General features: G+C 42.9%; 1 protein-coding gene across 8 annotated transcripts in view; it reads right to left on the bottom strand.

Moving 5' to 3' along the window:
• Positions 1 to 22,765, bottom strand: part of RSU1 (Ras suppressor protein 1) — a 100,883-nt gene that overhangs the window by 76,974 nt on the left and 1,144 nt on the right. For 5 of the 8 annotated variants that reach the window (XR_014579446.1, XM_083823598.1, XM_083823600.1 and 2 more), the window contains exons 2-3: positions 20,556 to 20,667; positions 14,749 to 14,799 (exon numbers count right to left, since the gene is read on the bottom strand). Coding sequence is in view for 5 of the 8 variants with exons in the window: in XM_083823598.1 (XP_083679724.1) it covers positions 14,749 to 14,799; positions 20,556 to 20,667 (163 nt within the window). In the remaining 3 variants the exon portion in view is untranslated. Of the gene's footprint in view, positions 1 to 14,748; positions 14,800 to 20,555; positions 20,668 to 20,808; positions 20,966 to 21,042; positions 21,249 to 22,765 lie in introns of those variants that run through there. The other 3 variants (XR_014579447.1, XR_014579448.1, XM_083823599.1) reach the window with 3 other exon arrangements.

Below are 22,765 nucleotides of genomic sequence, written 5' to 3' on the forward strand. Positions count from 1 at the left end.
AAAGAGTAGAGACCGAGAGACTTGGACCATTCCGTTATCTGAGTCAAAAAATAGATGATCCAAGCAGTTCGGTCTTTAAACAAAACCTCATTCTGAGCTATGGCTCATTCTGCTTACCGCTTAAATAATCTAGCATCCAAGTTCCCATCTGTTAATATTCAACAATGATTACAGAAATTTAACTTCAGCCTTAAAAGATGAACTGTTCAGCCAAGCCCATTTTTGATTACTTCCCATGAGTGAATAACTGTTCAATACACATACATAGTTATATTAGATTGGACACAAATCAATACCTGGTTATCTAAAAATACAAAAAATAAGGCAGAAGCACGATATGGATGTGCCTGTGCAGACGAGGTTAAAAAGCTGTTCATATTTGCACCCTCTCCCCCTTAAATTTAGTAAAAACTTAAACACGCAGCTGAAGTTTACATAAAAGGAGGCTGACAAATAGCCTGCACTGAAGCGTGCACCTATGTTCAACATTCACCTTGGTTCAGTCTTAACCTCAACCACACCAGGAACCCACAAAGAGCACATCTAAATAATTAGAAGTTTTTTTATGAGGCCACGATTTTCTTTTATTTGTTGGCATGAGGCGATCTCAGTCTTAAAATGCAGTCAATAATGTTTACAAAGCAGAACATTACAGTGTGTCACATTTACTAGATTATAAGCATAATTACATTGTTCACAATAATGGGATCCCTAACAAACACTCTAATTACGCTATATAAATATTACTATTGAGGACCACATTCATTGCAGGAGATTTTTAACATACTTTTTTTTAGAAAGTCATTAAGACAAATCTTAGTACTTAAAAGGCCTCCCTTTGTGGTATATTCCAACTGGTCCATGTGTGTCTGTAACTCAATGATGGCAAGAATTATGTGCCTTCAGAAAGGCAAGGGTAATGTACTACTACCGTTGTATTAAATTATTCCCTAACAGAAGTTAACTGAGGATTTTAATTGACATAATTCAGCTGTTTCCAGCCTCAATATTTCACCAGAACAGTAATTACCACTATTAAAATGTTTTCCTTTCAGAAATTAGAGTTTGTAGTTTGACTTTGATGAGATGCAATGGACTGGCAAGCCATGTTTCTGCTCTTTTCAAAGAGATGCTACGTTTATGCAAGACTGGGAAACAGAAGTATTAGCAAATACACTTTTTAGTTTAGTCACAAAGCGTAAACAATTCAGAGACCAAACACAATTCTCCTTTAGTTGTACCGCTGATACAATTAATAAAAAATTGGTCTGAAAGTTTTGACCTTTTTGACGGTATGAGAGATTTCAGTCTCCTAGGAAAATTAGTTTAACATAACACAAGCTGTGCTAGAGGTAACACAGAGCAAGGTTGCTGGAACACAAACTGCCTCATCACATCCAGGAGCCCAGACTCACCAAACCTAAATTCAGACCAACGGCCTATGTATCAATTCTGTATTTCAACTGCTCAGGCTGAAAAGCATCACAAAATGATCGAGAAATTAAAAAGCCACTATCCAAGATGCTGAAAGTTCTCAAAGCCAACTAAGAAAAACTATATCTTAAGGACAGTATTATTATTACAAAGACAGGAACCCCATAAAACCTTTCTGATCTTGCTGTGAGACCAGACTACAAAAAACTGTCAGACTACAGAGAATTTCTTAGCACTGCTCTCACGTGAAGCCAGCCAACAATACCTGAGATGTATTTCAGTTGGATCAGTGCTGGTTACAAGACTCCTTAAATTTAGTCAGTCCCATTCACACTGGATTTAGCTACCCAAGGACCTTCTGTACCACAGAGGAGCAGCAGAACCATTCTGCATCTGCGAACAGACTGCAACAAGACAGAGCCAAGTACCCTCCACGTGGCCTGGCAGTTATGGAGCTGCCTTGAACTAACGACACTGCTTTAGTGGATCTGCCCCTTCAAATACCTGTCTAAGATAACTTGTTTTCCTATTAAGGATAAATTACGCGTGTATCTCAATTCTGACTTAAGCTAGGAGATTGTATGGAGGAGGAATCAGTTCAAGGAAGAAGGTGAATGGTCTTTAAAAGTCTTGGTTTAACACAAATAATAAATAAAACACACATGAAACTACCTGGGAAAATATGATATCTAGAGATCAAAACAGGAAGAAAATGGTTTCCAGAGATTTGTTGACTAAGATTGTGCTTGCACTGAAGGTTACAGCATCAGAAAGAACCAGTTTAAATGGGTTACTACACAGCTGCAGAGTCTCAAACTATCTACTCATCCCACTTGCAAGCACAGGGGAAAACTTAACTTCCAGTGGCTAGTTCATCAGAGGTTTTTAATTTAGTTTTCTTTCGTCAGGGTATGGGTGTGAGTAAGTGTCCCTAGCGAACGACAGAAGCTGTACCCTTGCATGCTGCCTGCTAGGTTTCTGATATATCTGTATAATTCCCACATACTGAATTTCATGTTGTGAATCACTCTTAGGATACTACTGCATTATACTTTCCATTATTATTTTTCTACAAGCCACACTAAAAGCTGCATGGGTAAGCAGATTATGGGAAAGGCTGAATATTTAGCAAAGGATTTAGATGAAATACTTTGTGTCAGCCTGTTAAATCAAAACAAAGTCCCCATCCACACCTGGTTTTGTTTGTTTGGGTGAAGGGGCTTGAGGTATTTCATGAGAAGGAAACGAGTGAGAGCAGCTTGAGACCAGGCCTGAAGAAAGGGAAAGAAGACTTCTCCCTGTAATGGCTTATTTTCTGACTCAACATTTCAGATCCCTTTGTAATATGGGGAATGCTTTATGGACTCGTAAGAGAAGCAGAAGACTGAAATTAATTCCTATACTGCTCTTGTAGCTAAACTGCACAGGTGCAGTAGACCAGCAATGCTCAGGAAAGGTTGACTAGGCATACAGAATTCTTTGATCTGAACTTTACATGACTAAATGCATCCCCACTATCTTCCCACAGTTAAGTTGCAAAATTCTTCCCAGATATAGAGCAGACTGCCAAATACCAAGAAATTCATGTTCTGGCAATACCGAATTCCACTCGAGTCACCTTCTCATGATGAGCTGTGAGAATGAACTGTCAGCATCCTGGTTCCATTCACCCACATATTTACAGTAAGATCCACAGTGTCTTAACAACTCTTCCAAGAGCATCTGCTGCCCAGTGTCATTAACAACGAAACTCCTCCTCAGCAAATGCTAGTAAAACTTGGCAGCCCGATGCCTTTGCGTTCTCCTGTGAGGCTTCAGTCACATCAAGAAGCCCCATTCATATGAAGCCTCACTTCACAAGACCAGAAGCAGCTTCCTTCCCCTCGTTCAATACTAGAAATTGTACACAGTGATTCACTGTGACAGCTATAGACTTCACCTTGATTTCAAGAGCTTGGTTGAGAGGGAAAGTCTACAGGCTGCACACAAAGCAATAAGAAGACTTTCTTCATGCTGCTGCAAATAAGAATTGGCAACTTGTTATACTTCAAAGAGTTTAAGAACAAACAGGTTGTTTCACCCTGAAAGTCAGTGGCAATTCTTTAGGAATGAAAAATAAGACTCTCTTCAGAGCAGATTTTCACTCAAGGCAAGTTGTCAAATATTATTCCTACATAAGAAGCAGCCATTTGAAACTTCTGATACGATTTCTGAAACATACGAAGGGTTAAACCCTACTATTCAGCACTTGCATAGATCCACATCAAGCATCCTGGATCTGGACCTCAGTTCCCTCCCCACATAGCGAGCCAGAAGCCATCACCAGACATCTATCATTCTTCCCCTCTACTAGAAGTCTGTTGTTGCCCTCTGTTGGAGAACAGATACTGGTTTGATGCACCTTTTAGCTGAGCCAGCTATCATGCTAGGAACATTTAAACCAGTCAAAGCAGCCTGGAGATGCACACATCTCAGACGTAACCCTTTCCAGTAAAGCAGGGAATCAAATGGTTTTCGTGCCATTACTTCGCACTGACATTTTTATCCGGCTCTTCTTGTATTCCCAACCTCTGTCAAAGGAGAAAGAACAAAAAAAAAGGAAAAGGAGAAAAGCAGGTGCAATTTTCCCCCCATTTCCTCTCTGTCACTCTTCTGTCATTGATCTAGGTTTTGATAAGATTCCTCTGCGGTGGCAGTGCCCTTCACAGCTGAAAATGAGCAGGCTTTCTGATAAGTCTATTTCTGCAAGTGAGCTCCAGGATTATTTCACTTAAAGCTTCTGTGAAGCACTGGAAAACAGTAAAAATCCTCACAGCTTTAAAAGTAAACCAACTCAGGTGTTTGCGAGTTTAAGCCCCCCTTTGCTTTTCATCTATGAGGTGAAGTGTAGCCTGGTTTTTGTATTTAGTAGGTACTGACATTACATCATACATTTCTGAAAGCTTTCTTAATAGAAGAACCATATGAAAATTTCTATTTTAGTTTTAACTTGTAAATTAGAACGTTTTTCCTTTTCCATTTAGACATGGAGCTCAGATGACATCAAGCTCAGATGAAAAAGCGACAAGAATCAATACAGTACCCAACTGGACGAGGGAAAACACAGGCCTCCGAGAGAGGGATTTGGTGAACATACAGGCCTCCACCAGAGGTGCACGTGGTACGTAAACTGAGATAAACATTTCAACTCATTTATATGTTAACACTGAATGTTCAGAATAAACATTTTCTCACTGCTGCTTGGAAAATAGTGTCTGTAACACCTGCCTATTCATAAAAGTGTATGCAAGTAATCTCAATAAATACGATTCAAAGTTTACAGAAAATCTCTCATTGAATTCAATGAGTTTTGAATCAGGCATGAAGTGAAATAAGGATTTTAATTACTTCAGATTATTTTCTTTGGCATTCTCATCTCCAGAAACTTCAAGCTGCAGAATCCCTGTTTTTTTTTTCCAGAATGTTTCTTTAGTTAACGAACTAATTATGCAGTACCTAGGAACATGACGTTCAATGGTATTCCAAACCTCTAAAGGTTCTAAGGGAATATTTATCCAGAAGAGTTATTAAAATAGTACTTACTACTTGTCAGAAGAGAGATTCAGAAGACTACGCCAGTTTCTCATTAAACTGTTCCATTTATAAACAGGTCAAGAGTAATGCAAAGGAAGGAGAATTCAATACATGGCTTTGAGCGTGCCATCGGGCCAGCGCAGATCCCAAGCTGGGTTTTATTGCCAAACACAAGAATTTACTTTTTACACCTACAGCGAAACCTGTGGGTTACAGCGTCATAAGCCCAGTGCTGCAGACTGTTGCTTCTCCAGTCAGCGTCAACAGGAACTCTTCATGAGTACGGATCCCTTGGAGTAAAGGTCACAGAGACATGAAATGTTACTCACATTTCACGGGGGAGGAAGAATTTAGAATACTAAATATATAATGCATTCTGTGCATCCAATATAACTGTACTCCTAGAGCAGGAGTCATGTTTAGATTAATTTGACAAGGGTTCTGTTATACTGAGAGAGAAGCAATCAGAGTCACCAAAATGAAAGAGGAATTAGCAGAGGGAGAACACAACAGTTTTCGTTTTAAATATTCATAGGCATGCTGATATCATACTTGGCAGTTAACTGGAGAATCCTCATCCCAAGCGAAGCATTCAGTACTTAATTTACACATTATGTAGTTCAAGTTTTCCCCTTTTGCCCTTCCTCCACACTCTTCTAAAGATGGATACTAACCTTCTGCACATTGAAAACACTGAACGAATCTGTCTCCTTAATCTTTAGCTCTTTCCAGAAAGCAGATTTCTTTTTTGCAGTTAACCAAGGAAGCACTGCAGTTATGAAAATGCTCTTATTAACATGTTTAAATTATACTATAGCTTACTGATGTGATACTGTGCTAACAAAGCAATTTATCAATAAACAGTTTTAATTTAGAAGCCAGAGACTAAGGAGAAGTGCTGTGAGCACAACAAAGGCAGAGAAGAGGCTGCAAATGAAGTGACATCTGGTACAAACAAAGGACAAACTCTGTGCTTTGAGATGAACGCTTGAGATGCACTTAAGAGTTTGGAGAGAAAACCTACAGGGACTGAGGTTAGGAAGGGATTACTAAATTGAAAAATTAACCATGTAAGATTAAAGAACTGAAACCACGTCAAAATAGTTCACAAAAATCTGATTTTTGATAGCTGATTTTATAGTAGTAAGTACAGGCTGAGTGTGCATGGGTATAAAACTGGATATAATCATGCCCCCTCACTTCTCCACATCTTGAAGGAAAGTGTTAGCCAAGCTTTTTGAATTAGCTTGACATCCAAGTACTGTAGTGGACCACAGCATTCTCAGCTTTAAGTAATTGTTTTATGAGGAGTGCACAATTCAGCCAAAAAGCTTTTCTATCTTACTTTCATGTCAGGAGAAAAGAACATGCAAAAAACTGAAGAGTACAGCCCATCAAGTTGAACACTTTTGAACTTGCCCTCCCTCACCATTCTCTTTACATCCGTCTTCTATTTAAGATGTTTTCCGCAGTTGAGAGACTTACCAGAGATGCTCTGAACACCAGGTCTTGAATAGACACTAAAAGGTTGTAACTTAGAGGTCAAGGTCTCTTCAGCTTCTTACTCAGGAGTATCTACACACCTCCATGCTTAGCAGTGCTTGTTTATAAAGCTCTGCTTTCACTGTAAGAGCGCCTAGCAAGCAGCCCATCATTTTCACTTTTCTTTATTGGACAGTTAGTATTTTTTACACCATTTTTTTTTATCACCAAAATGCTTTTAGGAGCTTTTTCAGGTCTGTTTTTCACTGCTACTTGAATCACCGGAGTTTTTCTCCATTCAGCATCACGTAGACTGCCTTGCTGACACTGTTTATCAGAGACCAGCCTGTCCTCTAAACGCACACAAAGGGAGAGGCAGCAGTAAACATGCTCAGTGTTTAAAAGCAAGGTCAGCATTTGTATTTACACATGATTTTCTTATTCCAGCCCTTAGAGCTGGAAATGAATTAAACACTGGGCTCCCTACACCCACAAAACACTACTTAAAGCCACTCTTTTCTCTGGGTCTCTACATTAGCTGATCCCAGCCTTCAGCTGACTAGACTTTTTTGATTTCCACCTACATCAGATATTCCTAACAGACAGAATAAACCATGTTACCACAAATTACTCTTCCTCAGATAAAGATCAAGAAACTATTTCACCATAAGGATAATTTTACCCTGCAGCATTTTTGACAAAGGACAGCACTGGAACAGAGTAAGAGGCCAGACAGCAGCGTGAAGAGAAATGCTGTATCATTATCTGCTTCAAAACAATACACCTGATTGCTGGCAGAAGCAGAATACACAGAATATGGACCAAAAACAAGTATACAGAATTATATCCAGTTTTCCCTCAATCTATACTACCTTTTCTTACCTCCTTCCTTTACTATCAGCAACAACAAAAAAATCCAATTTGTTTGACAGTAAGCTCTTTATGATGGTACAAAATTAAGCTCTTTGATGAAGTCAGTTCATTTAAGCAAAACACACTACCTTTTAAGATGCCAGTTTCAAAATAGTCTATTTTGACAAGGAGATTTCTAACAATTTTAGATTACAACCTGTACAAACACGTGGGCTTCCACAAAAAACATTGCAGATATTTTAAGCCATTGGGGGAGAAGTTAACACACAAGAAATTTGTACTGAAACATCAGAAAACATTGAGACTTACAAGAGAGAAGCTAACATGTTTGCAGTTACGTTTTAACAAGAAAAGAACACACAACAACTTCTGAAGAATTGTTAGAGACAACTTATTTGCGTCTGGTGCTGTATACAGTTTGCACACTGACTTGTGATGCAAAGCTGACTGTTTCTATACATCACAAAATATAACTATTTGATCTGAACTGGGGAAATTTCGTGATGCATTCTTTATACCATTACAGGGCAATAATCCTTCACAAATTCTTCTGCTTCATTCTCCCAAAGCTTCTTAAAAAACAAAGCTTATGTTATTTAAAGCTGAATTGCTCTACCATCTGTACTTTCTCAGAACCAAGGCTTCCTCCAACCTTCCCCCCCTTCAGGGAGAAAAGCAAAAAGCTAACAAGGTATTTCATCTAAACATTTGAACAGAACTCAGATGTCATGGATTTAGTTAGGCATACGCAAAGGGATCTCCTTTTCCCTCCTTCTCATCTCCCCCCGTCCACTGTTTTCATGCATTTCCCGTCAGAGATCTCTGCAGCAGGAATAGGAATCATATACGAACTGAAATCCGCAACAAAAATGAAAGGCTTGCAGTTAATTTAACGCACCATCTAAAACATGGTTGAGAGGCTGTTATCTCAAGGCAGAAGTCTTGTGCTTTGGGCACAGCCATAGTTTCACTCCACCAACAGCTTACTTGCACCCTTCTGAGGTGTATCACGCCACTACAACAGTGTGAATAACGTGCCAGAAGGAAGCAGAGGCAGAACCAAAGCAGAGGAGAACAAATGAAGCAACAAGTAAAGAGTACGTGGACATCCAGTTCCTTCCTTAAGCCTGGGAGTTACATAAATCACTTAACATCAGGCAAAACATAAAGCACCAGGCACCACCAGTGGGAGACACCGCAGCACACTGCCGCAGCTAGACTAGGAAGAAATTCAGCACAGACAGACGTAGCACTGGAAACTGTCTCTGGACTACCTCCAACACACGCAGGTACACGCTGCAGCCAGAGAGGCCACTTACTTATAAAGGAGACGGCCTAAGGCAGGAGTGACGCCAAGTGAAGTCAGCAGCAGGTTAAGTAAGATCAGGGCCATCGTCAAGAGGGTTAACAGAAATGAAGGGACAAGCTTTGTGCTGGTCATACGGACCGCAAGACAATTTTGAAGGGGATGGTAGAGCAAAGCAGCAGTAAGCGGTGTGAGCAGCATAAATAGGAGAGAAGTTTTGAACCACAGAATGACTGCTCTGCTGGAAGGCAAAATGCACGAGAATGATAAAGGGCAACTATTGGGCTGTCTAAGGAACAGGATTAATGAGAAAATCTGTTCCAGCAGGATCTGAAAGTTGATTCAGTAACAAAATTCAGGTATGGAAATGAGAACCAGCAGCAAAAAGCTAATGGACCACCTCACAAAAAGGAAGGGGCTAGGAACAAGTTAAGAATTACACTGGAGTATCAAGAAAGAAGCAGTGGTTAGGAAAGAGCGAAGGATGGTAACAGGCAGCAGCTCAGAGAAAAGGGATAGGAGGACAGCATGTGGCTTCAGGTAGTACACATGGGAGGCTTCTGAAGCAAAACAGTTGTTTCTAATCTCTCATCATTTAGTCATGTAATAATACTGGGCAAAGGATCAGAGAATGAGAGCAGAAGGATAGAAAAAATATTCAGGAGCGAGCTGTGAGTAACAGACACCTTCTGAGGTCATTTAAATGCGCCAGAAGAATATGGTAAAGTTGGGAGCATGGGATCATCTGAGGTTAAGGAGAACGAGGAGAAAAGCAAACCTAAGCTACTGTGCACCCCTACCTACAAGTCAAGACTGAATTGCTAGCAGGAGCACAAGCTTCTTTCCATGAAATAAACAGCTAAAGATACTTAAACAGTGACCTCTAATGGTCAAACCACAGAGTCACAAGCTCCAAGCGTACCCAGACAATGATACAGAAGCTAGAATCTCTGAATAAATTATCCAAATGATTACAGTGCCAATCTATCACGTAGCTATGTCAGGTAATTGTTACAGCAGTTACAAGTCATCAAGAACTTGCAGCGTATCCCTAAAATAAGTGAAAATAAAACAAGTCAAGATGGCAGCACAATACTTGTGCACGTAGTGATGACCAGCACTCAGATCTGTTGTCAGTGCTCAACTAACCTTTAACACCCTCTCTGCTTTCCGAGCTTTCCCTCTGTGCTCTCCTGGGTCAGACTGTGGTTAACCCGAGTGCCTGAAAGCCCCTCAAGCACACTTCCTACTCATGATGCAGTACAAGGATTTTAATTGTTTACTTTCATCACCATATCTGTAGGGATAATAAATGTGACTACACTAGGATGTGAAACTTTGTACACACTGTAAGTAACCAAGAGTATTTGGAGTTAATCTAGCTGAGTCCAGAAGTTTCATTACCATTTCATACTTAATGGCAAAATAGATCACAAATGCTGCTCTGCAAGACAAAAGTCAGATGAGACTGAAGCCACAGTACACATGCTACCTTAGGTGTTTCCTTTGAATACGGAAGTTCCTTTATTGCTAATTCTACTCCAATTATCGTTCGCTCACCAATGTACTGGCACAAAGGGACTAAAAAGCAAAAGTTCTGGTCTGTCCTGCTGCCTTTAACTCTCCCCTGCAGAGACACTATTTCCTGGAGGTGGCCATTCTGTGCTCTAGTACAAACCATCTTTAAAAAACCTAAGCCCAAATCACAAAGTGATACACACACTTTATTCCCAGCTGCATAAAAATAATGTCATACTCACTCATCTGTTACACTTTCCCTCGCACAGCTCCAAAACATTCTGCTTGAAATGACACAGGTGGAGTCACAGAGCAGAAAAGATGTCCAGCCTTGGCAGCGTGTGTCCTCTCCCCAACCAGGGCTCTCCTGGACACCTCCTTATTCTTTAATTCCTAACAACGGTGCCCCAGAACTGCTGTGAAACCACAAGCTTTAGGTCTGAGCGATGTAGCACAAAGTTTGTTTTGTTTGGGTACCATAACAAGTTACTACACAGATGTGAGAAGAGCGTTTGTGACTGGCCAGTCTGCTCAGGCACGGTTCTACAGAAGCCCATCGTGTGGCTCCAGCTCCCTCCTTCCCCCTCTAACACGGCTGCCTGAATTCCCTGCCACCACCCGTGTTCTGTTAGCTATCCCACTGCGCAGGAACAGCGACACCTCTATGTCCCCAGCTCCCACCAAATGTTAGGGAACAAGGACAACTTAGTCACAGCCACCCAAATTAATGTGCCACACTGAAGGACTCTATCACTCACTCCCATTTACACAGATTTGAGGAATATTTGTCAGGACTTTTATTCCATTTTACTTTGATGTCAGCCAATGGGTTCGAGAGATGCCAGGGTCAGGCCAGACAACCTGTACAGGCTGACAGCACCAGCATGACTGCTTCTAGGCTGCACAGTGGATAGATGGTTTGGCTTTAAATGATGGAACAAAAAACTCCCACTGTAACATATGGGCACACTGGCCCATATGTCTAAGTTAAGGGAAAAAAAAAGACAAGTACTTGCTTTCTCCCTCTGCTTTCAACTGGTTTGTCACAAGAGACCCCAAAATGGAATCATCCCAGGTTTGTCACTCACACAGCAACTGGTTCAACAGAGCTGCAGGAACAGCTATTCAGCTTCCCCTAGAGTTTTGCTTCCCATTCTGAGGCTGTTCTGCAAGAAAAAGGTTCTCGTCAAGCAGCAGAAGCACGAATTCAACTCTTTCGTAAGTTACCTGGAGCAGAGGCAGCCGGTTCAAGACTCCTCCATTAGCACAGCACCGGGCAGCTGGAAAAAATCCAGTCTAATATTCTCCAGAAAAATCAGTGTGGATTTGAGTACTTCTAATAGAGAATGATTTACAGAGAGGTAAATGCACAAGCACCAGCAGCATGAATGGAGTACTAAAAATATTACTGAAAAAACATGCCACAAAAATTTTCTAAGCAGTATGATGGATTTAATAGTGTTATCTTCAAACTTGTTAATGAAACTTCACTTACTTCTAACAGTTTGCTTGCAAAAATATGAAATACGGTTACATAAAAATATGCATGTCCAGTTTTTACATATATTCATTCTTCCAGATAGACGTATTTACTCTAAACAGCAGAAAAAACAGCAAGCAGAACACTCATTTAAATGGCAGAAAACTAGCAGAAGATGCTAATATGACCTTAGTGCAGCATGTCAAGTGTCACTGCCACCAGCTCCCTAGCCATTTTAAGAGCAATCTGCTAAGACAATTAATTACATAGCTTAAAAGATTAGGTCAACAGTGTCAAATACGAGACTATAAACTTGAAATTTAGCCTTTTTAAAATGTGTGCTGTCTATTTAAGTGTTTACGTCAGTTTGAAAGAATAGGAAGTTTCAGATTTGACGAGTTACTTCTCAGGAGAAGCAGCGGTTTCACCTTCCCATAGAAGAAACCCAAACACAGATAGGTTGACAGAATCCCTTGGCTGAGAGACCAGGTATCCTTGCAGCCTGCTGATCTAAGGGCTACTTTAGAAGAAAGGAGCAATTAAAAATTCACAGTGTAATAGAATACAGTTTTAGAGTAGTGGCAGCCCTTAAACCAGTATTTTGAAAACCAAAACTACTTCAAAAAACAGTGGTCTAGTCTGGAGTTTTCTTGAATAAAGAAAACCTGAAAGCATCCTTCTTGGGACTTACTCCTCTTACTGTATCTTCTTCCTCCCCCAGTCAGGTCTTCAGCTAAGACTTCTAACTAGGATACAGATTGATTACTTAGCTTATCATTTTGGCACTTAGGCTGAAGTATGTCAACCCTCTCCTGGCTCAATTCTCAGACAGGCAAGATTACTCTAATTTGAGTCTGACTACAGGAGATCCAGCCTGCCTTCTCCACCTCAGAGTATGACAGCTATCTGCGACATACCCAGCCACTCCAGCTACATTTAAGATTTGTGAGGTGTCACATGGATGAGACGATCAAGTCTCTTGAAAGTTTATTAGCTTCAAAAGTTGTACAATTAAAAAAAAAAAAAAAGACTATTCTGTTGGTTAAGCTTACCAACAGCAATGTTTACAACTCACTTCATCCCTGTGCCATACACACAGTTGTTCAGAAGATACCAGAGCAGATAATGAGCAGCAGAGAATTTCTGCCTGGCAGCACTAGGTACAATTCACTTAACCCAACGCTGGATGAGTTGTCTGACCTCGTCACGCGGGTTTCAGACAGAGGTGAGCGGAGTAAACTGCCGTCTCAAGCTGCTCACAACCCTCCAAAAGCTGCAGAGGAAGCTTAAGTGGCTGGATACAATTAACCTGCTTCACTTTTAGGCAGCTCAAGTTCAGAGACAGGCATCTCCTTGCAGCGACCCTGCAGGAACACAAAAGCCACCAGGCTGGGTGGCCCAGTATCCCAGCTCCATCAGTGGCTGATAACAGGCAGCACACAGCAATAACCTGAAGTTTATCATAACATTTCCCCAAAACAGTTGCTCCCTTCCAGCTGTTTGTAACCTTCTGACCTTCTAAACTACAGGTAGATCTGTGTGTTTAATAACGATACTTACAGTTTTCCTCCCCATACTTCGCCCGTGAACTCACTCAGTCATCAATTATTAATAAATTTGACCAGTGCAAATCAAAAGTTCTTTGAAAATGTAAGAGGGTTTTATTTTTTATTTAAATAGGGACAAAAAGTGGCAAGATACCAGTCTAGAGGACACTACCCAGTCAGGAATAGGGCCTAGAGTAACTCCTTCATATTTCTCACAGCCACTCACATACTGCCCATAATTTCACCTACTTCATACTGTTACTTCAAACCCTTTAAGCTATGCATTAATAACCAGTTAACTGCAGCCAAAGAATTAGTGTTCATGTGGTAGGATCTAAGAATATTTTCACTTTTTCTTCATGCTTAATCCTCCAAAAAATGTTCAAAACCCTACGCTAGATTTTTATATTAACACACGTTTTAAATAACAGATACTATCTTACAGTTCATGCAGCAAAGAGATTAGAATTAGATGGGCTTGTTTTACTTTTTTACACCCCACTTTCAACCTGTAAAACTTATCCAGAGCATAGTCTGGTGCGTGCTACAGAACTGCCCGGTCTTCTCCCCAACATACGCTCTCTTTGGCAGTTCCACTCCCTTCCCCATTTCACGCGTTCCTAAAAAATTCAGTTCCAAAAGCGGAGGAGCGGTTGAGATTGACATCCACTGATGTACGCAGAGAACAGACAAGGACAAACAGAACGTAAAAGAAAACAACAGAACTTTTCTTCTCTTTACAAGACACACAGTAACAGGGTCTATACGAACCTCACTGCTTGTATTTAACAGCCAAGAAGTAGGAATGTTTGTATAAGACACAAACAGGTAAGCCTGAAGCTTGCTCCTACAAAGAAATCATTTAATTTTGCCTCACAAGAGTCAGGTTGGTATCTCTCTACATTAAGTTCGGTCTCACATTACCTCTCATGATGTGATATTCACCAACACCAAGTTGAGGCTTTTTTCCTATGGGAAGTGATAACTGAAGTATCCAGAAGGCAATAACTGAAGGCGCTGTGTGCAGTACGGTCAAGAGACAGTTTACACTCAAAAGATGTTGTGCTTTTTTTTTTTTTTTTTGCCAACAGCAGACCACCTGACTTTCATGCCAGAAGCTCACACTCGGTTGGCCTTCCTCACATGCATTTGAGTTGTGATTTCTTTTCACTTGCTTCAGTCAAATTAATCATCCTTCTACTAAAATACGAATTGCATCTTCTTGATACAGTTCAAAAAAGTTCATAGAACTTTAAAATTGCAGTAGGGAGTGGATTTTTGACTTAACTAGTAACATGACTGAAAATTGCTGATCTTCTGGTACACGGCAGATCTGTATTGATGTTAGAAAGGCATGTTGAACACGTCTGCTAATTCACATCCTCATTTTTTTTTTTCATTTGGGTAAAGCACTTCACCAAGAACCTCACCCTCTTAGCAGCGACCTGTGCTCTATAAAACACAAACTAGTAGTGGCAGCTTTTAAATGCTGCTTAACAGCCTGCAACAAAGTCAGAAAAGAACAGTATACTTACTGGTAAGCTTGTTGTGACTGAGAACCAGCTGCGTGATATGAGACAAGGTAACTGTAAATGAAAAGAGAAAAAAGTTAGTTTACGAACAGAGATGGCAACCAAGAGCCCATTTAAGCTAAAAAAGACGCGCTGTTCGCCTATTCTAGTAACGCCAGATCATATGCACTATTACAAAAATCAAGACAAGCTCAAGATATTTACTGAAATTGCCTGAATGATCTGATTGAGCCCAGCCCCTCATACTCCAACTTACTGAGCAACGAGTACGGGGCTGGGGCAGCTGCAGCCTGGTACTCCCCATTACGCACCTTCACCCGTGTTTGTTCTTGCCTACTGCCATTCCCACACCCCTAGAGGCTCTACAGCCTACAATCAACATCACCTGGCCAGAACAACATGCTAAATAGCCAGAGGAGAAACCCACACCTTGAAGACATTCTTAAACATCGTCCCTCTCCCTGCAAAAAGTCTGATGTGCTCTGGACTAGAAAGACTCAAGTTTTTTTCCTCCCCTACACCTTGTTCCTTACTTCCAGCGCAGTCTCTCCAAAAAGCTCTCGTAACTACAGGGCTGCCCCTCCTGAGCAGCCTGGAAGTTCTCCCTAAGGACAGCTGTAGTGCCATACCTCTCACCAATTCCCACAAGCACTAAGCATCGCTAACACTAGCCCAGGGATGGTCCACAGGGACGTGGTTGCCTTATGGAAGTAAGATATCCCGGAGAGCACACGTGAAACCGGTCATGCTAATCGATACTTACGAAATGGCAAGCTGGAGAAAAGAGCTGGGAGACACTGTACTTACCGACAGAGCAGCCTGCTTTACGCTGCTCCAGCTAACCCTTACGCACTCACGGCTGACCCCAGGCAAACGTAAGCTCAGAGCGGAACAAAAGCAGTCACTAAAAGGCAGAAACAGAACTGAAAGTTCACTGGAAAAAAAAAAATGCATTGCCACAGTTCCCTGTGCAATTGCAGGCTGTGGAGGAAGGAAAGGCAGGGAGCAGAAAGGAAAACAGTGCATCCACCCTAAATCTCTCTTAAATACAAGCACTCTCTAAGTAGTGCCTCAAACAGGTCACGAAGTAGGACAGAAAGCAGCCCACAGAAAGTCTGTAAGAAAAGAACCAGCTCTGTAGGGCAGACAAGTACAGTAGCCTCAAAGAATACTCGTCTTTAAAACATGAAAGGCACTTCAACATCGGCATCTAAGCACCCCCTTAAACTACCGACTGTAGACCTACAGCTAAACAGGTCAAGTTCCAAAAAGTAATTGGGAGAAGATGCTGGAGGCGGTTATGAGCTTGTGAGCAAATGCTTAAGTACTGCCTCTTCAGCATTTATTTCTCTTGCTTTAGGAATTGCAATAGCTGTGACCACCAGTGAAAGCCAACATTTCACAGGCCCTTGACACCCAGGCCTGACCAGTAAGGACATGGTCATTACTGGGGCAAGCCCTCCGCTGGCTTCCCGAGATGCAGAGTGCTTCAGCTGGACACCTCCAGGTCCAAGTCGGCCTTATCTAGATCAGAGCCAGATGTGGGGAACCAGAGTACCCAAGTTCATCTGTATCCTCAGGCTTAACTTCATTATATGCGGAAACAGAGCACGAACTATTCACAAATACGAAGTTACAAGGCAGGAGAAAGGAACTCGTTTTCATGCAGCACAAAATCTCGCAAGCAACTTCCCAAGTTATTTCTCCCCCCAGAATTGCTGCTTGTTCCGATGTTTTCTTTCCCTACTAGCTATGAATCCTTCAGATGTACTCAATATCCTCAGTTCCTACTACTGAGCCACTTAAGCACAGCAAGGTATTTCGCACGTCCTTCTGTGAGCTCTCACAGGAAGGGTCCAGCTAATCAAGTAACATTCCCCCTCCATGTCCAAACAGACCCCAGGTGTTCAGAAGAAGGCAGGGAAAGGCAGACAACGCACACGAAAGATTCTCATCAGCTCTGTTCTCAGCACCTCTCTCGCTGGCAGTGAGGGCAAGCTGTGTCACCATGCCCTCACCAACGCTGCACCTACCTGCCTGAACAGTAAGGACGCCGTGAACCGTGCTTTGAAGGCTGAAGTGAGGAGCACTGAAAGAGCAGGGCTTACACTGCTGGCCCCAGCGCCACCAGATGGCATTCCAGCTTTGCTCTGAAGATTCGGGATGCTGGAACGTCTGCTCCTTTGCCCTCCTTACGGCAAGCCTTGGAAAGTGAAGATTTGGTGTAATCTGCTTTTTCTGAATAAATCCTTTTTCTTTATTTCTTTTTTGATACTGTGCAAAGTTGCTCCCACTTCAAGATTTTTTTTTAAAGCTGAGAAGAGTTAAATTGAAGTGGCTGAATAAGACAACTAACACCGCCTCAGCTCCATACTCAGAAGCCAGCACCTCATCACAAGCACGAAGGACAACGTGACTCCGAGCAGGTGGGACCTCTGCACCTCTGCTGCTTGGCAAAGGTCCGCAACACGCAGACTGAATGGCACTTGCAGACTGCCACGACAGGCAGTTCCAAGAGAACTTTTGCACTTTTTCTGTAACTTCTGTACGACACCGCTGGAAACACTAAGAACCAAGTCTCTGAAGGCGCACAGACCTCAGAGGCCATGCCGACATTACAGCACTTCGTATACAGGGGATGAATTAATTTGATTTCAAGAATGCACCACGCGTCCCTACAGGAGTTTGAGAGTCAGGATATTAACATTTGCCAAGGCAATTTACGCACATGGTAATTACAGATTCTCATCATGATCCCAATCCCACCGCTGCTTCAAAACGGAACAGGCGGGAAAAGAACATTTGAGCTCTTCTCTTTTTGTCCTAGCATCAAGCTTTGTCATATGCTGCTTCCATGCACCGCAGGCTGGCTTTCCATGAAATATTTAGATGACAAGTCTTGACTCTTTTTTTTTTTTTAAAGAAGAAAAAAACACAACAGGAAGACTCCAGAGGCCTTGCTGGATGAAGATAAGACGCTGCCTCTCGCACTGGAGGAAGTTAACACAGAAGGAGCATTACAGCATTGGACTGAACAACCTGCGAGTAGCCTGCCACTCCATCTCCTGGGCCTCGGTTATTTTAGGAGTGAACAACTCTATCAACACTAACTTTTTGGTTAAAAAAAAAAAATGTAGCCTTGTTAATACCATCACATAAGCGCGTACTTTATGTAAAATATGAATAGCTTACAGATGGAATAATGAGAACAAATTAACACTTACAGAGTAAATAGGATTTCATCCAATATTCCTTCCCTAGCAGCAAGGCTACAGAGCAGCAGATGTCCTGAGTTATTTGAGCAAAATAATTCATAGCTTCCCCACATCCACCACTTCAGAGATTAGACTGAGACTGGTCCTTGCAACGAGAACAATTCCCTAATTCAAGATGACTGCTTGAAGTCCCAACGACAAGTGCCCTAGTCAGGCAAAAGATGCATCATATCCTGCCTGCTTAATCAGATTATTCACCTTACAGGACATCTGCCAACCCCCTCTGCCTCTACCTGTCAATATCTGGGTGTTTCATAAACAAATACAATCTATTTACTCCACAATATAGAATTTAAAAAAAAAAGGCACTAAAACATTTTCACTAGGTAAGACTTGTTAGAAGTATTAATGGATTCACGAATATAGTATAAATGATAGTGTATATATATATATAGTATAGTGTGTGTGTATATATATATATAGTATATATAGTATAAGTGACAACAGCTAAAACACTTGTTTTATTGCGTACCAGAATCATAAAAAGCCTTTAAAGTTTAAAACTGTTTTACCTGGTCTTTGCATTAGTATGATGACTGAAAGTACAGAACACCTAGATCAAGGCACATTTTAAATCTCAGATGAACTCTCCTACAGAACTACTCTGCTGCATCTGTGAAAAGAGATTACTAATTTACATTTCTGAAAGTCCAGATGCTCTGAAGGCCTGTAGCACAATTCTAGTTCGTGCTTCAAGTACAACTAGTAGAAAACACTGAAATGCCTGGATTTGAAGAATATTCAAAAAACGGTTGTCATGACCTCTAATGACACTAATGAACTCCTGAGTGAGCAGCTGTTCAGGGACCTCTGAACATAACTTTGTGAATCTCAATGCTAAAGTATAAATGAGCTGACAGCTCAGCCTTCCCTTTACTGAAGATGAAAGCAGGAAGAGATGCAGAGGTCTAAGCTAGTTTAAGACAATTTCAGACACTGAGTGTCGATCTTCATCCACATAGGAGAACTACTTCCTCTTGAACTGGAAAAAAACATTGACATTTGACGGAGACAAATGCTTGACTTTGTCTGTCCTGCAACTTTCCTCCCAAAGGGTGGGAGTTAAGGCAAAAGAAAAGAGTGGCTGCCCTGTATTGGAGCAAGTCAGTCACTAGCCTAGGAAGAAAAGCCAGAAGAGTCCTACCCAAGCCATTGCATATATTCCTCCTCCCTTCTTCTCCCTCCCCAGCATGACATCAGTTTTCTATAGTCCCTGAAGATTTTTGGTTTTTATACACATATGACAAGAATAGATCCGTACCTGAAGGAATAGGATTTGCACACAGAGCAGAGCTACTTCCTAGTTGCTGTGTCTGCATCTACTTTATGTGAATTAAGGAAGTTTAAACACGAGTCACTGGGCACGCTGCTGTGAGTACTCAAACGCGCAGTGGGACAAGGCTTGGCACTTTTCTTGAAAAGCAACTAAGACTACAGAGAGCGGCTTATTTGAAAAATCACTGTCCACTTGGGGCGGGGGGCAGGACTGACAACAATTAAGTACTTTCAGGACACAAAATCCCCATCAGCAGCTAGTGAACATAACTCAGGAATACCCTCCAGCCTAGTAAGTCCTTAAACCTCAAATTGCTAAAAAGAAAGGAAACACCACCGTAATGTTCTCTCTGATGCTAACCTAACGTTATACTCATCTCTAAACATCTACCAGTGGATCTCATTAAAGACAAGATGCTAAGAAAGGACAGTCACCGGGCATGAATCGCTACCCTTGCTTATAACATGTTTGTATTTCATGGAAAAATCAGTTTCTGAAACAGCAAGCTGTAACTCCGTGCTGGAAAGAGATTCAGCACCCCTAACAGGAGAGGTGCTGGACCAGACCCATTTAACTTCCCTGCCAGCTCAGAAAGCCAGAAAAGCCCGGACACTCCCTTCTGTACTAGAGAAGTTCACTCCTTAGGAGACAGGCGGCAGGGCTAGGAAACAAGCCACTTCCACGCCTTCTCACACCATCACCTACAATTCGTAAGACACAATACCTATTCACTGCTTCTTTAAAAGCACACTTGGAGGAATTTATTCCTTCTCCAAGCAAACAGTGACAAACGCCTTGACAGAAATAAGAAAAACACACCAAAAAAAAAAAACCACCTTGCAATTCAGCCAGAGCGGAGAGTAACTGAAAAAGCAAGAAGCTCTGGATTAACTGGACAGAAAGCAGCCATCATTTCCCCCTCCCCTAAGTTTGATCTCAGGGTGGAGAAGGCCCCAGGCCCCCACGCTAAAACAAGCCACGGAAGGTGCATCCACCGTGCGATGGATGCGAGTTAGGGTGCCACAAGCCCCCACTTCATGCAACAAACTCGCTGCCAAACAAGGTTCGGATGCCAAATTCGCAACTCGGCACCGGGGAGCACCTTGCGGAGCACCCTGCTGGCCTGGCCCTGCCTGCACAGCAAGCTCAGAAGAGCCTTTTGCATGAAATAAGCGTTTCCAGCTCGGCGCTGCCGAGGCTGGTGCCGGTGCCGAGGCCCGGCCGCGCGGTACAAATAAGGCAGCGCCGCCGCTACGTACAGAGCCCGGGCACGTCCAGCATGTTGGAGACGCCGCGGTCGCACATGTCCACCTCGGGCTGGTTCTTCTCCCGGCTCTCCTCCACCATCTTCTTCAGCGACTTGGACATGGCCTGGGCGGGGATGCGAACACCGTCAGGCGCCGGCCGTGTCCCCCTCGTGTGTCCCCCCCCCACAGCCCGGCGGAGCCCCGGCCGCCCCCCGACCCCCCTGCCGAGCCCCCCGGTGCGGGCCGAGCCCCCGCGGCCACTCACGGCGCTGCGCTGCCCGGCGCTGCCCGGCTCCCCTCGGCTCCCCTCGGCTCCCCCCGGCTGCCCTCGGACCCGGTCCCGGTCCCGGTCCCGGCCCTGCCGCCGCTCCCCGCCCCGAGCCCCGCCCGGCCGGAAGGGGAGGGGGGTGAAGGGGAGGAGGAGGAGGAAGAAGAGAAGGAGGAAGAGGAAGAGGGTTGTGAGTAAAGGTTGTGAGGGAGCCTTGCTCAGCCTCAGCACCTGGGCAGCGCCTCACAGACGTTAACCTGGGCAGACGGACCGCCGCCATTTCGCAGAGGGGAAGGAGGCGTCGGGGCGCGCCTCAGGGCGGAGCCATCTTGGCGCCGGCAGCCCCTGGCGGGGGGCGTCCTGCACAAGGCCCTGGGGCGCTGCCTGGCAGCTGAGTTATTACAAATAACATCCACTGAAAGAGTTATTAAAAGTAATATCCACTGAAACCAGGGTGGTAAACGAGAAGGTGCCTTAACCAGCAAACGCTGGCCTGGCATTGCTGCGGGTATAACCTCAGTGTTTCCTTTTTTAGAAATGATTTAATTTGCAGTAGCACGTTTCCCTCTTAAGTGGCTCTTAACTGCCTTCAGCCCTTCCCTGAAGTTACAGGCTGCTCTCAGGTCTGTCCGACAAAGCACAACTGCAAGAACTTCCCTTTATCTAGATCACTCAGCAGCATGTAAGTCACTGTGATGCATAAGGCAGCAATGTTCGGTTCCTCTTCATCTGCAGGACGAGAGCCTGCACCGCTTCCACCTGTAACCAAGTGCCCTGATTGCCGCCAGTCACTTGCCTCACAGAGTTAGGTGCCAGCATATTTACTGTTCTTCCTTCACAAAGGACAGTCAGGCTTCATTTAGTAGCAAAGGCTTATCCAGATTCGTCGTCTGTAAAATAACGTCCTAGTTTGCTTACCCCAACAAACAGATCAAGCCCGTGTGCCTGTGACAAGGTCCTCGCAGGCTGTGTCTTTATGGCTGACCAGCTCACCTGGCTTCGCACTACCCCATTTATGCAGTGATAAAAAACTGCATGTTACATTGCACATGACTTGAATGTCCACCTTTGATCCCTATTGTAGAAGTATTTAATTACTCCCTCTTTAATGAACATACTTCCCTTACTGGCTTTTGTCAGAACTGCTTTCTTTTCTTTGTCCTGGTAATTTCATTTCCATCTTCTTTGTAAACAGTTCATGTTTTACTCACATCTTCTATGGGGTCTGCTTTGGTTACTGCTTCAGCAAACCTCCCATATGAGCAAACACTAATCCATACCCTACTGAGGTCCACACTGGATTTGACAAAGAGGGGATGCTTTCCAGCCTTCACTTTAAAGATTTTCAGCTTCTCATGAAGCACTAAATACCGATTGGATGAGAAAGAGTGGGAAAGTAAGCATGTGAGACATACTGACCAAGTGTCTGGTCATTCCCTGATCTTGAAAGCTTAATTTTCAGGTTCTCCCATTAGCAGTAGTACTGATGAAGGCTAATTTCCTGAAGAGGGCCTGTGCCCCTGCAGTAACCCTCTATCTCCTCTCTTGTCCCCTGGCACCTCAGCATATCCAATTCTTCCTTAACCCCCCTGACCCCAAGTGTCCCCAGCTCCCTCTGTACCCCTAGCTACAGGCTGGCCAGCTGGAGACCTTCCCAAATGCATGGCTGTTGAGCTCACAGTGCAGGCTTCTCCAGAGTGAACTTACTTGTGTCTCACTGTACTATCCAGAAAAATAAATAAATAAAGAAATAGATACCCTTCTATTTTAAAAAAAAAAAATAATCAATTTTAATCAGTTTTAATGCAGGGGTTGTGTGTATTCAAAACAACACAACAGCAACATGTGCCGGCAAAAACATTTGTATATTGCTAGGCATTGCTGCTAGAAATTTATCCACGAAAATTAGAATAATTCGGTGTGATGACTGGCACACTATTTATTTGCTGATCTT

The sequence above is a fragment of the Anser anser genome (genome assembly GCF_964211835.1).
Source record: "Anser anser genome assembly, chromosome: 2".
Lineage (NCBI taxonomy): Eukaryota > Metazoa > Chordata > Aves > Anseriformes > Anatidae > Anser > Anser anser.